The sequence below is a fragment of the Schistocerca serialis genome, chromosome 2 (assembly GCF_023864345.2).
Source record: "Schistocerca serialis cubense isolate TAMUIC-IGC-003099 chromosome 2, iqSchSeri2.2, whole genome shotgun sequence".
NCBI lineage: Eukaryota > Metazoa > Arthropoda > Insecta > Orthoptera > Acrididae > Schistocerca > Schistocerca serialis.
In genome coordinates, this window is record NC_064639.1 from 885,727,104 (window position 1) to 885,744,214 (window position 17,111).

At 39.0% G+C, this 17,111-nt stretch overlaps 1 protein-coding gene across 1 annotated transcript in view; it reads left to right on the forward strand.

The window, feature by feature from the left end:
- Positions 1-17,111, forward strand: part of LOC126458219 (TBC1 domain family member 16) — a 104,433-nt gene that overhangs the window by 70,731 nt on the left and 16,591 nt on the right. The window contains exon 9 of the mRNA XM_050095115.1: positions 1,048-1,234. Within this exon, the coding sequence (XP_049951072.1) occupies positions 1,048-1,234 (187 nt within the window). The remainder of the gene's footprint in view (positions 1-1,047; positions 1,235-17,111) is intronic.

Genomic DNA, 17,111 nt, shown 5'->3' on the forward strand with positions numbered 1-17,111 from the left:
AATTTAATGCATTTTACCTTCTTTCCTCACTAATTAACCATGTAAAGTGTACTGATGATTCAAGCTGAAATGCAAATTACCAGGTTATAAAGGGGTGTGGGAGTAGCATTCTATATTGATCACCATTTGTTCAGTAATGACAACAAAGCAGAAGAGAAGGGAATGGGATGATCTGGTAATCTTTTTTCATGTTAAATCTCCTTGGAAATCAGCAGTTACTAATTTTTGCACTAGTCTGCCACTTTGACACCCGGAACAGTACTGTTCTTTTTTTTAAATAAGATCTGTCAATGAAAACACAAACACTGGAAATGCTACAGTATTTCTTTAACTTGTTAGACAGTTTTTTTGATTACTAGGCTGTCTTCAGACAAAACTATCATGAGCAATGACAAGAACAACGCTTGAAAAGCTATTTTGCATGAAAGATATGTAGCAAAACCTCAGAATGAATGTCATCATTGATAGTGCTACTGATACTTCATCAAAACATCCATAATATGTCTCTTCCATGGATAAACAGGAAAACAAATGTTAAGCTGTGACAAGAGAATCCGTTAACTTGGAAAAGATACTTATGCATTCCAAGCCCTCAGGGAGTACTGATTTCCATGAGAGCTACTGATATAATAAGGTTCTTTTTTCCTGGTGGTGTGTAGTCCTTCCTTTGTTGCCTTTATATACATTTTTGTATGACAGCCATGCTGTCCCATAATTTAGGTGATTGCTAACTTATTCTGTAGTCTAACTCATTATAAAGCATTTGTGACAATAAACAGTGGCTAAAAACAATGAGGTTGTTTCATTGCATTGTAATTAGTTCTGAATCTTATCATATCATGTTTCCAATGTGTTTGCAGAACTCATACTTCACTGTATGACAGCTTAAGTTAATGTTACTCAACTGTTTCTGTTATTTGTTATTATTTTCCAGTTGGTGTAAACACCTGTGGATCTCAACACATTTTTTGTTGCGTAATATAATAATTATTATAGTGTTCAGTATTACTATACTTTTTTTATTCCTGTCTTTTTTGTCTGTTGCAGAAACATTCTGTTAAATTATGCTGTTTACAATCCAGGATTTGGCTACACCCAAGGCATGTCAGATCTCTTAGCACCAGTTTTAGCTGAGATCAGAAACGAATCTGATGCATTTTGGTGTTTTGTTGGGCTAATGCAAAAAGCCATATTTGTCTGCACGCCTACAGATAATGACATGGACAAAAATCTGGTAATTTACTTTTTACATTTAAAAAATGGAAGAAGCAAAGGTAACAACTCATCATATGCAGTAGTTGAGGCATTTTGTGGTTGATGGGCTCATAAAAAAGATGAAAATGTATCATATTTTACATCAATACAAAATATGTAAATTTTCATTTTGAATTCCCAGTCTTCTGCTTATTTTTAGAGATTTCCGAAACTAACCACTCTCTGCTCTTTGTCATGGCTGTACCAGTATGCCTTAAGAAATGTGTGATCTTTATTGTACAGACAGCAAAGTGATAATATGAGCAGCTACCTCATAGAGACTTTTAATAGTAGGAAGGCATATAAACATGGACTGATTATTTTGTTAAGAAACACACACACACACACACACACACACACACACACACACACACACACACAGCATGGATGGTTTTCTACCTTCAGTTTCTAGTTTCCTCTAGGTGTCTCATTGGCTGAAGACCATCATATTGCTGAAAACTGGTTTTAAGTAAATCCACCAGTAATATACACAACAGTGCTTTAAATAAATTTGACTGGTATTTATATTTATTGTCACTAACATCACCATGATGGACAGTCTCAGATATTACATGAAAGTTTATTACAGGTAGATACTTTCACAATACTCTAAAATGGTATGGCAGTGCCAGGGTAATCACATACAAAGTCTGACAGAAGATTACCACCACAATAGTTTTAGTTTACAGTCACTGAACGCAAAATTTCTTGATATAGTACACAAGTGTATAAAATTCTATTTTGTTGACACACAGAAATGACCAGAATGGAATTTACTCGTAGAATGAAAGAAAGAAGTTCATGAAAGATAATACAGGTTGCTATATATTGTGATGCAAGTGATTATTGGCAGTCAACCTTATATGAACATAGATGTTCCCGAAGTGAATTACTCCCAAAGAGTGCAGGTTTCTGGATGGGGTCAGCTATGTAAAGATATGCTTATGAATACTTCTGGATTTCAGATATTACTTATTTGTTTCTAAAACTGCTAGGTTAGAATTTACTCATGTATCTAGGGACAGCAAATCTTCGTGCTTATTGGATGAGCCGATCAATTGCAGGTAAAACTGCTTCCTGGTGGCAGACAGTGAAAGCTTATACTTTCTGTGCAAAATTCAAAATTGTGATTATGGAAGTTTTAATCTTATGTAAGTTGTCACAATCTTCACAATGTGTCAGAAGTTCCAAAGACACTTATGCAGTTTTTACATTCTCCAGTTTATTTTACAAAAAAATCCTTGAAAATATACCCCACAATTGAAGGTGTAGTTAAGGTTATATTCTTCCCAAACTGCAATTAATTGTTCATGAGAAAAATATTCCAGTTCTTATTATATTAACTGACTAATTTTACATGTTACTCAGTGTTGAGGAATATGCATATAGATTTATTGCCAGTGTCAGCACAAACATCAGGAACACTGGTTTCCTTCATTAACCTGCAGCTAATTTGATCTTGAATTGGTGGAATTTTACATACTTCTCTTGAGAAGTTCATATCCAACCACAGCAGTTTACAAGTAGCTACACTAACATTTTACGTTTACCTGATTTTTTTACGTTCATTTTCATCGGTCCCAACAGAAGTCAACAAATTTTTTCCTGCAGTTAAGAAGTCCATGTTACAACATTTTGTTATGATGACGAACAAATCGTCGCCAATGTGAATGGCTGGTGGCCAATGCTAAAAACATACAAATCTCTTCTTTGCATATACAGCAGTTTTGTCAGTGAAGTCAATAAGGAGCTGGCTGCATGATCTGGGCTGCAATGACTAAAATAATTAGAAGTCATTGGTAAAAAATAATATGTTGTACTTAACTGGTGGTACAGGAGTCTTCATAGTCAGGATGAACATAATTACAAACAGAGAGCTATAGAGGCATGACATAGGCCATACTTTAACTAAGCGCCTTGTTAGGGGTTGCTTCCTATCAGCTGAAGGCTGTAATATTACTTTCCTACTTAACGTCCCAAGCAAGAGTGGCCGTTTGATTGAGGAGTGAACGGTGCTGAAGTTAAATGCTGAATACCATTAGATTCACAAAAGGTTTCGAACTCTGCAAACAAAAAAAACAACGAACCAATGGATCTTCAATCCGATTTTTAGACAAAGGCCATTGCATTGTGGCATAACACAAAACAACAGTTAATACTGGGCTGTTAGCTGTTGCTGTGGCTATATGACCAAAGTCAACAGGAAAACTTTCCACATTATCATCATTTTGCACATCTATGAACATACATGTGAAAATTACCGAACTATCAGCTTAATAAGTCACAGCTGCAACATACTAACACGAATTCTTTACAGACGAATGGAAAAACTAGTAGAAGCCAACCTCGGGGAAGATCAGTTTGGATTCCGTAGAAACACTGGAACACGTGAGGCAATACTGACCTTACGACTTATCTTAGAAGAAAGATTAAGGAAAGGCAAACCTACGTTTCTAGCATTTGTAGACTTAGAGAAAGCTTTTGACAATGTTGACTGGAATACTCTCTTTAAAATTCTAAAGGTGGCAGGGGTAAAATACAGGGAGCGAAAGGCTATTTACAATTTGTACAGAAACCAGATGGCAATTATAAGAGTCGAGGGACATGAAAGGGAAGCAGTGGTTGGGAAGGGAGTAAGACAGGGTTGTAGCCTGTCCCCGATGTTGTTCAATCTGTATATTGAGCAAGCAGTAAAGGAAACAAAAGAAAAATTCGGAGTGGGTATTAAAATTCATGGAGAAGAAATAAAAACTTTGAGGTTCGCCGATGACATTGTAATTCTGTCAGAGACAGCAAAGGACTTGGAAGAGCAGTTGAATGGAATGGACAGTGTCTTGAAAGGAGGATATAAGATGAACATCAACAAAAGCAAAACAAGGATAATGGAATGTAGTCTAATTAAGTCGGGTGATGCTGAGGGAATTAGATTAGGAAATGAGGCACTTAAAGTAGTAAAGGAGTTTTGCTATTTGGGGAGCAAAATAACTGATGATGGTCGAAGTAGAGAGGATATAAAATGTAGGCTGGCAATGGCAAGGAAAGCGTTTCTGAAGAAGAGAAATTTGTTAACATCCAGTATTGATTTAAGTGTCAGGAAGTCATTTCTGAAAGTATTCGTATGGAGTGTAGCCATGTATGGAAGTGAAACATGGACGATAAATAGTTTGGACAAGAAGAGAATAGAAGCTTTCGAAATGTGGTGCTACAGAAGAATGCTGAAGATTAGATGGGTAGATCACATAACTAATGAGGAAGTATTGAATAGGATTGGGGAGAAGAGAAGTTTGTGGCACAACTTGACCAGAAGAAGGGATCGGTTGGTAGGACATGTTCTGAGGCATCAAGGGATCACCAATTTAGTATTGGAGGGCAGCGTGGAGGGTAAAAATCGTAGGGGGAGACCAAGAGATGAATACACTAAGCAGATTCAGAAGGATGTAGGTTGCAGTAAGTACTGGGAGATGAAAAAGCTTGCACAGGATAGAGTAGCATGGAGAGCTGCATCAAACCAGTCTCAGGACTGAAGACCACAACAACAACAACATGAACATACAAGCCTGTTCGAAAGAGTTGAACAGCGTGTCTTCAGCTGTTGGCAATTGGTATAACATGTCGGCATTATTGTGCTGGGCAGTAGGCCGATACAAGATGTCATAACAGTACTGTGACAAAAATAGTGACCAACGAATAAATTTTTGAGCCGTATGCAGAGGCACAGGGTTTGATGGCTGAAACAAAGACATCAAAGACTTGTGGTCGGTGAGAACTGTAAACTTGCGACCAAATAAGAAGACGTGGAATTTTGTAACCAAAAATCAAAGTGAGAGCTTCCTTCTCGATCTATGAGTAGTTACACTGCACAGAGGAGAGTGGCTTCGATGCAAATCCGATTGGGCAATCACGCAAACCAAATTTGTGAGCAAGAACAGCCCCAATCCCAAAATCTGAAGCGTCAACCACGAGGACAAGGGATCGAAGGGCGTAAGACATGTACTAGATAACAATGCAGATTTAAGCTGCTGAAAAGCATGTTCACTTTCAGGTGACTAAATGAATGGAACGTTCTTTCAACGTAGTCTATGTAATGGTGCTGCAAGAGATGAGGTGTTAGGCAAAAACTTGCGATAATAATTGAACATTCCAAGGACGGGTTGTAATTCTTTAACTGTCTTGGGTGCCTGGTAGTTCTGATATTGCTCTTAAATGATCCGGACCCAGATGGATGCCTTGAGAGTTTATTACGTGCCCCAAGTAAGATAACTGTTCAGAAAGAAATTACACTTGTCCCTGTTGAGTCTAAATCCATTCTCACGTAGCACTTCAAATAACTGTCTCAAATGATGCAAATGTTCATACTGCGTAGACCCAGAAACTATGATGTCATGTAGGTAATTACACAGCAAAGGAATTGACGCACAAAGAGTCTATAAGTACTGCTGAAATAGTACTGGGGCAGAGGCACATCTGAATGGAAGTCTCTTAAATTTGTTGAGACCGAAATGGGTATTCATGATGAGAATCTTCTGGGATTCTTCATCCACAGGAATTTGAAGATACACATCTTGCAAATCTAACTTAGAAAAATATTTGCCTGGACACAATTTGTCAAACAGGTCTTCTGGACGTGGCATAGGAAATGTAACAAGTTGAGGAATGACTGTGGCTTTACAACCCATGCAGTCGGAATTTGCCTAATGGTTTCATTAATATAACCAACAGTGAAGCCCATAGTGATTCTGTCACTGGTTCAGTCACTCTTTGAGCCTCAAGTTGATCCAATGTTTTAGCAACTTCGTCGTGAAGCGCGTGAGGCTGTGCATTGTCCTGCAATTCAACATGTGCCTGAAAATTTTTCGCGCAACCTGCACCTTATGAAAGAGATGCTCCAGTGTCCAACTGAAAAGGAATCGTATGATTCCGAATGTTCAAGTCGACAAAAAGTATTTTCTGCCATCGGCGAAAAATGTCGGTCTGAGAAGCCAAGTTCACTCACAAATGTGGACGGGCAAATCAGGCCTGGCGAGACGTCTTTCGTCGGCGTGCACTAACCTTACAAGCAAAATTGTCACACTCAGACAAAGGCACAGGTACTGGAGGCAAATTTACAACATTTATTTCCATTGCTTGTGGCTCATTGTGATAGGAAGTCTTATATCAGGAACCATTCCGGCGGAAGTTACTTTGTCCAGAAACTTGATATTGAGTCAGATTTTTGTCATTTGAGGCACACTGCCTGGACATGTCCCTTCTTGTTGCAAAAATGTCACACGGCCTTGTGCGATGTGCAATTCTGTTGCGAGTGCTTTGAATTACATTGCAGACATGAACGCAAAGTAGGCGGCTGTTGTCGGCACATAACAGGTGTCTGTTTCCCGGAAGTGAATTGGGCGGGAGCGTGCCGAGCCAGTACAGTGGCACGTATGTGTGATGCATGCACAGCTGGCTTTCTAACCTAACAGACAGCGGGAGGCAATTTCAAACAATTTTCAGCAAAGTCCAAAGTGCCCTGTCTATCCAAAACGTCCAACACTTGTTCTAAAGTGGGTTTGGATAATTTAAGAATTTGCTCTCTAAAGAGTGTGTCCGGCACGTTTTGCACAATAGCATCCCATACCATTACGTCAGAATATGATATTCCAAAAGAACAAGAAAATTCACAGTTGCCAGTGAGGCCTTGCAAAGTGGCTACCCACTCACGGTAATTCTGCTGAGGGGCACGTGTTGGGCAGAGAAATGTGTACTGCTTAGTCACAATATTTATGTTTTTCCTTGTAATAGTTGGTTAATGTCCGAACTAGTTCTTCGAAACTGTGCTGATCTGGAGAACTTCTCGGGAAGAGTTTGAGGAGAATTCTGTACAATGCCACTCCTACACAAGATAAAAGGGCATGCAGCTTTGTTATACCTTGGATGTCATATGTGGCAAGGTAGTGTGAAAACTGTGCGTGCCACTCCTAGCAGCTTTCCACGCTGGCGTCGAATGCTCAAAATGGCAGGGCTGTGGCCCACTGTACGGTCGGCTCCTGTGCAGACGGTACGTGTGCAACAGCATGTTGATGTCCCTGGACGAGCTGTCCCAAGGCTTGCAGTAGTGCGTTGGGCTGCTGATTCTGTAATCGTAACAGGTCTGCCAGTACATTTCATTCCTCTGAATCTGCCATCACAAATAGATCAAAGAATCACAAGTGGGAGCAGGAGAAAATGTCTTCCACTCTTGGAGTCACACAGTGCAGAGAGGAAGGGTGGAGCAGAGATAGTGTAAACACAAATGAAATAAACCTCTTGTCTCCGACATATCGTTGAATCAGCTCTGCTTTCCAAATAATCTGTGTTGCCACTTCGAAATAATGACGAAAGAAACGAACAAGAGATATGCACTGTACATCGTCGACACTGTTAAAGAACGACGAAATACTTTTACCCTCGTCGCCAGTTGTTATGACGACGATGAACGAATCGTCGCCAATGTGAATGATTGGTGGCCAATGCTAAATAGAAACATACAAATCTCTTCTTTGTATATACAGCAGGTTGTCAGTGAAGTCTGGGCTGCAACGACTAAAATAATTAGAAGTCATTGGTAAAAAATAATGTATTGTACTTAACTGATGGTACAGGAGCTATATGAGGCATGACGTAGGCCATACTTTAACTAAGCACCTTGTTAGAGGTTGCTTCCTATCAGCTGAAGGCTATACTACTTTCCTACTGGACATCTCAAGCAAGAGTGGCCGAGTGCACGCTAGAGACTTGTTGCAAGCCATGGAGCAGCGCTAGTCTCAATTTGCGGGTCCAGCGATACTAGTATGGACCATGTTCAATAACTGCAAACCCTAACAAGTGTGGTATTGAACTCTGATATCGCACATTTCACGTATGTTTTCTTTGATGTTATCATGTTCTTTAACATTGATTTTCATACAGATTTCTGCAGAAAGTGCATTGTATTCCTGCTCAGAGTCAGCATTGGAACAAAGTAGAAAACACAGACCATATGCGAAGTTATTGATGGTGTAACATAGCATTAGTACAGTAAACAGGATTTTCATTGTCGAATTGTTGGGATGCAGCCACGTGTATTATAGGTTCGCTGTGTTTGGAAGGTCAGAAAAGTATAATGTGTTACTGCCTTAATGGTAACCATGATCTGATTATAGTGACTCTTGTAGCAACCTTCCTTCTGTTAATTGAATTGTATCGCAACAGCTTTAATTTAATTTTGCAGTTATTTATACAAATAAACACTGCTTTTGAGGATGGCCATCTCTGTAATGGGCTTTTAAGAACCGTTGTTACTTCTGCGTGAAATACACAAATCTGTACTAGGTGTGCAGTCTTAGATTGGTACAATCTGATATCAGACATAAACATTCCTCCTCAAGATGCTCCGTAACATGACGGCAGTTTCTGCACTCTTTCTCACCCAGGATGTCCCTGAACCAAGTGACCTTGTGCCTGCTGTTCTCTGTTTATGAAGCCGTCAACTGTAGTGTGTGTTAACCAATATTGTGCTACAAGTTTTATTTACTGTAACTTTATAATGATCATCTTTTTATTGTGGTTTTACGAAAGACTTTTGCTTCCGTGGTTTATCTACACCATTGCATATGATTGGAACGAAGAGTAAAACCCGCACATGTGTTTTTGTCAGCATTCAGCCACTGCCTTTGTGATTGGTGCTTTGTATACTGTAGAGAAACAAGTAGAGGTACCGTATTTACTTGAATCTAAGCCGCACTTTTTTTCCAGTTTTTGTAATCCAAAAACCCGCCTGCGGCTTAGAATCGAGTGCAAAGTAAGCGGAAGTTCTGAAAAAATGTTGGTAGGTGCTGCCACAACTAACTTCTGCCGTCGAATTATGTAGCGCTACACAGGCATGCTTTGCAGGCACAAAGATAAATATTGGCGACAAAACCTCTGCGTCAGTAAATAAAATAAAAAAAAGGTGGAAGAAGAGCTTTTCTTCACCGCCCCGAGTTTCGACCACTGCATTTTCATACATTATCCAACGAAGTAAATAAAAATTCCGTATTGTTCATCTTCGAATGTAGCAGCATTTCAACATGCTACGAAAATCCGACTGGCAAGATTGTTTGGGATGTTTGTCAATATGGCCAACTCTACGTTCTGGATTTTTTTCTACTTGTGACAAGAGATCGTTGCTAATAAGAACTTTTATGAATTGTGAATCGCATGCAGTATTCTTTTCACCATAAGAATAATACCATACAAATATAAACATTTTGCCATGTATTCTTTCGTGTTTGCTGCTATCTCATTTAAATCCTGTCTGCCTAATAAACTACGAAATGCGGAATAATATACATATCATGTCATGTTTATATTTGTATTGTTCTTATGCCTAATAGTGATACAGTCAGAAATGAAGCACGGCAATTGACTAGATTTTTAAATCTAAGATGACTTGTGCAGAATGTAATGTACTACAGAGGCATCTGCAAAGATTTTCAACTGGAGAAAAATTTTCGCTAAACTCTCGTTCAGAACATCTTCTATCATACGCAGTCTATTATTGGGTTCTTGTTGATCATTATCAAAGAAAGCAGCAGTGTAAGTAACAGCAAATAGCAAGCAGTCTCTTGCCATTGTTTCGCTAATGAGACGATTCCTCCTCTTTTTTTGTTTAAAGCGGCGGTAGCGCGCACAAAAGCAAGCCATGCCACAAGCGGCGACAGGTCGTAAACACTCACTACCAGAATGCGACAAACAATGCATGACAAAGAACAGTAATGCATTTTTAGCTTAGAGTGACGTAAACATCTATAACAAAGAGAACGGCACTTACCAGATCAAAGAAAAATAAACAATCAATTCAAACCAGACGAAGCACGTAAAAAAGGAGAAAGGAATGGTATCTGTATAAATACAGACGGAGCACCTGATGCATAGGAATGATTACATGGTAAAGCTTAACTGCTAAGCTTAAGATTCGAACCAAACTACTGTAGCTGTATAGTCATTCATTCGACCTAAATTGTGTCTCATATTACAGCGGACCAACTTTGTTTTGATTTGGATGTGCGGCCTAAAACTTTTGTCTCCCTTGGAATTTCGAGTCTCAAATTTCAGGTGCGGCTTAGATTCGGGAAAAATTTTTTTCCTTGATTTTGAGTCTCATTTTTCAGGTGCAGCTTAGATTCGAGTGCGGCTTAGATTCGAGTAAATACGGTAATTGCTGTTGGAAAGAACAAAAACAATTATTTTAAATTTTTTTAAATAGGATAATTTAAATTATTTTAATTTAATATTTTGAACAAAACTCCAGGTAGGAGTATCAGCAGTATAGGAAGAGACAGAGTGCTACTTTCCATAAAAAGACATGCAGACAGGCAAAATTAAAAGACACTCACATTTAGCTTTTGGCCACAGTCTTGGCAGTAAGGCGCGCGCACACACACACACACACACACACACACACACACACAAAGCAAGCACACTTCCCGCACACATGACTGCCAACTCCAGCATCTCGGGCTGAGATGAAAGGAATGTTACATGAAAACATACAGTAAAACCCTCTTTTTACATTTTCAGTGAACTGACCCAAAAAAGTATAAAATGCAGGAAAGTGTAAAATACAGTTTTATGTCAAGTTGCAGACAGCCACAATTAAAAGACATTCTCATATAGCTTTCGGCCACAGCCTTCACCAGTAAAACACACACACACACACACACACACACACACACACACACATATACTTCACGCACACACGACAGCCAACTCCATCATCTCGGGCCGAGATGAAAGGAATGTTACATGAAAACCTCTTTTTACATTTACCAAAAACTATATGAGAATGTCTTTTAATTGTGGCTGTCTGCAACTTGACGTAAAAACAATTTATTCATTTTTGCTTGCTGTATTTCCTATGCTTTCCTGTATTTTACACTTTCCTGCATTTTATACTTTTTTGGGTCAGTCCACTGGAAATGTAAAAAGGGGCTTTTACTGTATGTTTTCATGTAACACTCCTTTCAGCACATTGAATTTGCCAATAGCACAAAGACTATTATAATTATATTTAGCAGTACTGGAGGTGGAGAAGTGTTTATTAATATACTGAACTGGCATGGAGAATCAAAAACACCTGACAGGCTTTTTGATATAGGTTAGTCAGCTTAATGAGTGTATTGTTAGAGTAAGATCTACACAATACCAGTGTTTATGTACTTTTCATAAATGTTCAAAATATTTTGAAAATTGAGCAAACTGTTTCTATAGTCCATAATCTCAGTAGTAGTGAGATAGAAAATTTTCTTGTTAAAGGTGTTTTGCATGAAGGAATTGCCCATAAGGTACACTATGTCGCAGGAATTCAGGATTATTAATATTAAGACTACTTTAGTACAACAGTGTGAGTTTATAATAAAAACTGCCCATGCTGTCTGATAGACATTAGTGTTTTGTTGATATATAAAAAGCAAATGAAAATGGTCACTGCTAATGACAGTAAGTTAAAACAGCAAAGCAAATTGTCGAAGCACTTTTTTTTAATGGGAAGAATCATGATACAATAGGTGACAGTATATTTCTTTGGTGCAATTTGTAAACTTACAAAGGTCTCAAAAATGAGACCCCATATTTAAATTGCACATATTCTATTTTCCAAATGAAAGTTGTATTAATATAAAAAAAATCACAATAAGCGAAACATATGAATCGTAGACAGGAGACTTCTGTAAGCTTTTGCTATCTGCCACCATAAATTACTATGAGCTGCAAACCTAAGACCAACCGACCACAACGGATCGGCTTACACAATCGGTTCCAAGATTTTCTGTCTGTAGGCATTAGTCAAATTGACTAATTGGGATGAATTGTATGTTCCAACAATAACTTGATTTACACAATAAATCATTAGATAAGAAAGTAAAAAAGATTACAGAAATATTTTGTAAATAGTTGTCATGTTGTAAAATATGATAATTTCTGCAAAATTTTAATTAGTGACTTAATTAATTAAAGAAGGGTGCCATTTGGTCCAGGAAAAATAGGGCGACAGAAGTATAGTGTCAAACTTAGGAATATAATAGGCATATCCTATAAAGGGCGGAAGTAAATTGAGTGTGTTCAAACTTTGATTGTTTCTTAAGTTCATTAATTTTAGGAAAACTGAAGGGGGGGGGGGGGGGGGGGGAATGTTACAGTAAAGTCCGAAGTCATAGCTTTCTGATTTGTTTCAATATGACCAAAATCTCTGGATAATGCAGTTGAAATTTATTATCAAGAGCTGTAGTAAGATTTCAGTTATTAGTTATTTTTAATTAGTATGGTTTCCAGCTCACCATACCATACTAATTTTTTTAATTAGTATGGTTTCCAGCCCCCCCATGAACCATGGACCTTGCCGTTGGTGGGGAGGCTTGCGTGCCTCAGCGATATAGATAGCCATACCGTAGGTGCAACCACAACGGAGGGGTATCTGTTGAGAGGCCAGACAAACGTGTGGTTCCTGAAGAGGGGCAGCAGCCTTTTCAGTAGTTGCAAGGGCAACAGTCTGGATGATTGACTGATCTGGCCTTGTAACAATAACCAAAACGGCCTTGCTGTGCTGGTACTGCGAACGGCTGAAAGCAAGGGGAAACTACAGCCGTAATTTTTCCCGAGGGCATGCAGCTTTACTGTATGATTACATGATGATGGCGTCCTCTTGGGTAAAATATTCCGGAGGTAAAATAGTCCCCCATTCGGATCTCCGGGCGGGGACTACTCAAGAGGATGTCGTTATCAGGAGAAAGAAAACTGGCGTTCTATGGATCGGAGCGTGGAATGTCAGATCCCTTAATCGGGCAGGTAGGTTAGAAAATTTAAAAAGGGAAATGGATAGGTTGAAGTTAGATATAGTGGGAATTAGTGAAGTTCGGTGGCAGGAGGAACAAGACTTCTGGTCAGGTGACTACAGGGTTATAAACACATAGGGGTAATGCAGGAGTAGGTTTAATAATGAATAGGAAAATAGAAATGTGGGTAAGCTACTACAAACAGCATAGTGAACGCATTATTGTGGCCAAGATAGATACGAAGCCCACGCCTACTACAGTAGTACAAGTTTATATGCCAACTAGCTCTGCAGATGACGAAGAAATTGAAGAAATGTATGATGAAATAAAAGAAATTATTCAGACTGTGAAGGGAGACGAAAATTTAATAGTCATGGGTGACTGGAATTCGAGTGTAGGAAAAGGGAGAGAAGGAAACATAGTAGGTGAATATGGATTGGGGGACAGAAATGAAAGAGGAAGCCGCCTTGTAGAATTTTGCACAGAGCACAACATAATCATAACTAACACTTGGTTTAAGAATCATGAAAGAAGGTTGTATACATGGAAGAACCCTGGAGATACTAAAAGGTATCAGATAGATTGTATAATGGTAAGACAGAGATTTAGGAACCAGGTTTTAAATTGTAAGACATTTCCAGGGGCAGATGTGGACTCTGACCACAATCTATTGGTTATGACCTGTAGATTAAAACTGAAGAAACTGCAAAAAGGTGGGAATTTAAGGAGATGGGACCTGGATAAACTAAAAGAACCAGAGGTTGTACAGAGATTCAGGGAGAGCATAAGGGAGCAATTGACAGGAATGGGGGAAATAAATACAGTAGAAGAAGAATGGGTAGCTTTGAGGGATGAAGTAGTGAAGGCAGCAGAGGATCAAGTAGGTAAAAAGACGAGGGCTAGTAGAAATCCTTGGGTAACAGAAGAAATACTGAATTTAATTGATGAAAGGAGAAAATATAAAAATGCAGTAAGTGAAACAGGCAAAAAGGAATACAAACGTCTCAAAAATGAGATCGACAGGAAGTGCAAAATGGCTAAGCAGGGATGGCTAGAGGACAAATGTAAGGATTTAGAGGCCTATCTCACTAGGGGTAAGATAGATACCACCTACAGGAAAATTAAAGAGACCTTTGGAGATAAGAGAATGACTTGTATGAATATCAAGAGCTCACATGGAAACCCAGTTCTAAGCAAAGAAGGGAAAGCAGAAAGGTGGAAGGAGTATATAGAGGGTCTATACAAGGGCGATGTACTTGAGGACAATATTATGGAAATGGAAGAGGATGTAGATGAAGATGAAATGGGAGATATGATACTGCGTGAAAAGTTTGACAGAGCACTGAAAGACCTGAGTCGAAACAAGGCCCCCGGAGTAGACAATATTCCATTGGAACTACTGACGGCCTTGGGAGAGCCAGTCCTGACAAAACTCTACCATCTGGTGAGCAAGATGTATGAAACAGGCGAAATACCCTCAGACTTCAAGAAGAATATAATAATTCCAATCCCAAAGAAAGCAGGTGTTGACAGATGTGAAATTACCGAACTATCAGCTTAATAAGTCACAGCTGCAAAATACTAACACGAATTCTTTACAGACGAATGGAAAAACTAGTAGAAGCCAACCTCGGGGAAGATCAGTTTGGATTCCGTAGAAACACTGGAACACGTGAGGCAATACTGACCTTACGACTTATCTTAGAAGAAAGATTAAGGAAAGGCAAACCTACGTTTCTAGCATTTGTAGACTTAGAGAAAGCTTTTGACAATGTTGACTGGAATACTCTCTTTCAAATTCTAAAGGTGGCAGGGGTAAAATACAGGGAGCGAAAGGCTATTTACAATTTGTACAGAAACCAGATGGCAGTTATAAGAGTCGAGGGACATGAAAGGGAAGCAGTGGTTGGGAAGGGAGTAAGACAGGGTTGTAGCCTCTCCCCAATGTTGTTCAATCTGTATATTGAGCAAGCAGTAAAGGAAACAAAAGAAAAACTAGGAGTAGGTATTAAAATTCATGGAGAAGAAATAAAAACTTTGAGGTTCGCCGATGACATTGTAATTCTGTCAGAGACAGCAAAGGACTTGGAAGAGCAGTTGAATGGAATGGACAGTGTCTTGAAAGGAGGATATAAGATGAACATCAACAAAAGCAAAACATGGATAATGGAGTGTAATCTAATTAAGTCGGGTGATGCTGAGGGAATTAGATTAGAAAATGAGGCACTTAAAGTAGTAAAGGAGTTTTGCTATTTGGGGAGCAAAATAACTGATGATGGTCGAAGTAGAGAGGATATAAAATGTAGGCTGGCAATGGCAAGGAAAGCGTTTCTGAAGAAGAGAAATTTGTTAACATCCAGTATTGATTTAAGTGTCAGGAAGTCATTTCTGAAAGTATTCGTATGGAGTGTAGCCATGTATGGAAGTGAAACATGGACGATAAATAGTTTGGACAAGAAGAGAATAGAAGCTTTCGAAATGTGGTGCTACAGAAGAATGCTGAAGATTAGATGGGTAGATCACATAACTAATGAGGAAGTATTGAATAGGATTGGGGAGAAGAGAAGTTTGTGGCACAACTTGACCAGAAGAAGGGATCGGTTGGTAGGACATGTTCTGAGGCATCAAGGGATCACCAATTTAGTATTGGAGGGCAGCGTGGAGGGTAAAAATCGTAGAGGGAGACCAAGAGATGAATATACTAAGCAGATTCAGAAGGATGTAGGTTGCAGTAGGTACTGGGAGATGAAAAAGCTTGCACAGGATAGAGTAGCATGGAGAGCTGCATCAAACCAGTCTCAGGACTGAAGACCACAACAACAACAACATGGTTTCCAGAAAAACTAGTTAGTTTTCTGGTTACATGTACCAGGGATCATTTTGCATGATAGATTATAATGATGTGGAATGAGTCATTTTATATTCACATTGAAAATTAGTTTGTACATATGGTTACATTCTGAACATTTTTAAGTTTTTTTATTATTACTGTAATCGGCATCTTAAAATTTATGCTCTGATTAATAAATTTGCATTAAACATAGTCTGAACAATATTTGGATAAGTTTGGACAATACTGCATATACACAAATTTTGTAACTGGATACAAGTGAAAAATGAGGCAAAGGAAAAAATATTTGTTATTAGTAGTAATGCAATAGTAGTAGGTGGGATGGATCCAGCTTGATTTGTTATAAGTGGAACAGTTAAGATAAAGGATGGAGCAACAAGGTAGGGGAGACAGCAAAAGAGAGGAATACAAACATGGCATCAGAGAAAGCTCACCATGATGCGGGCAGGAGTAATAGTGTGCTGCACTATGAGGTTGGGTAGGGTAGGAGGGCGCGGTGTGATACAATAGAGGGAGACGGAGACCCTGAGAGGTCAGTGTGGATGAAGATTCGTGGACTCATAATCAAATAATAAAAGTAAAATTCAGTGGTCAGGGTGCAGTAGAAAGTAATAAGAAACAGATTTTGAGAGGTGGGGGAGGGGGTGAAAAGAGCAGTGCAGATAATGTACAGGAACTAATGGAGATTGAAGCCACAGGATCTGCAGGATCAAAAGGTTGTGTCAAAAAGTAGTTTTCCCACATATCAACTTCAGAGAAGTTAGTGTTGAGAGAGGGGAGGGGAGATTCGGGTGGTACTGGATGTGACACAGCCATTGATTTTAATCATGTTGTATGTAGTGGCCTTCTCTGCCACTGGGCATTCAATTGTGCCCAAGGGCACAGTTTAGTTGTGGCCATTTACTTGGGTGAACAGCTTGGTGGTAATGCCCACATAAAAGGGCATAGAAAAGTTGCCTTGGAGTTGTTATATGATGCGACTCATTTCACATGTGCCCCTATTTCTGAAGGGATAGAACATTGGTGTGACAAAACTGGAATAGGAATGGGTGCCTCAGAACAGGTCGTACACTGGTCTTTCACATCAGTATGCAGTATGACTTGTGTTGGATTTGGCACAAACACGGAAATGTCATAGATGATATATCACGTTGAGATACTTGGAAAGGATGTTCCTCATATTAGAGAATTACAAAAGATAT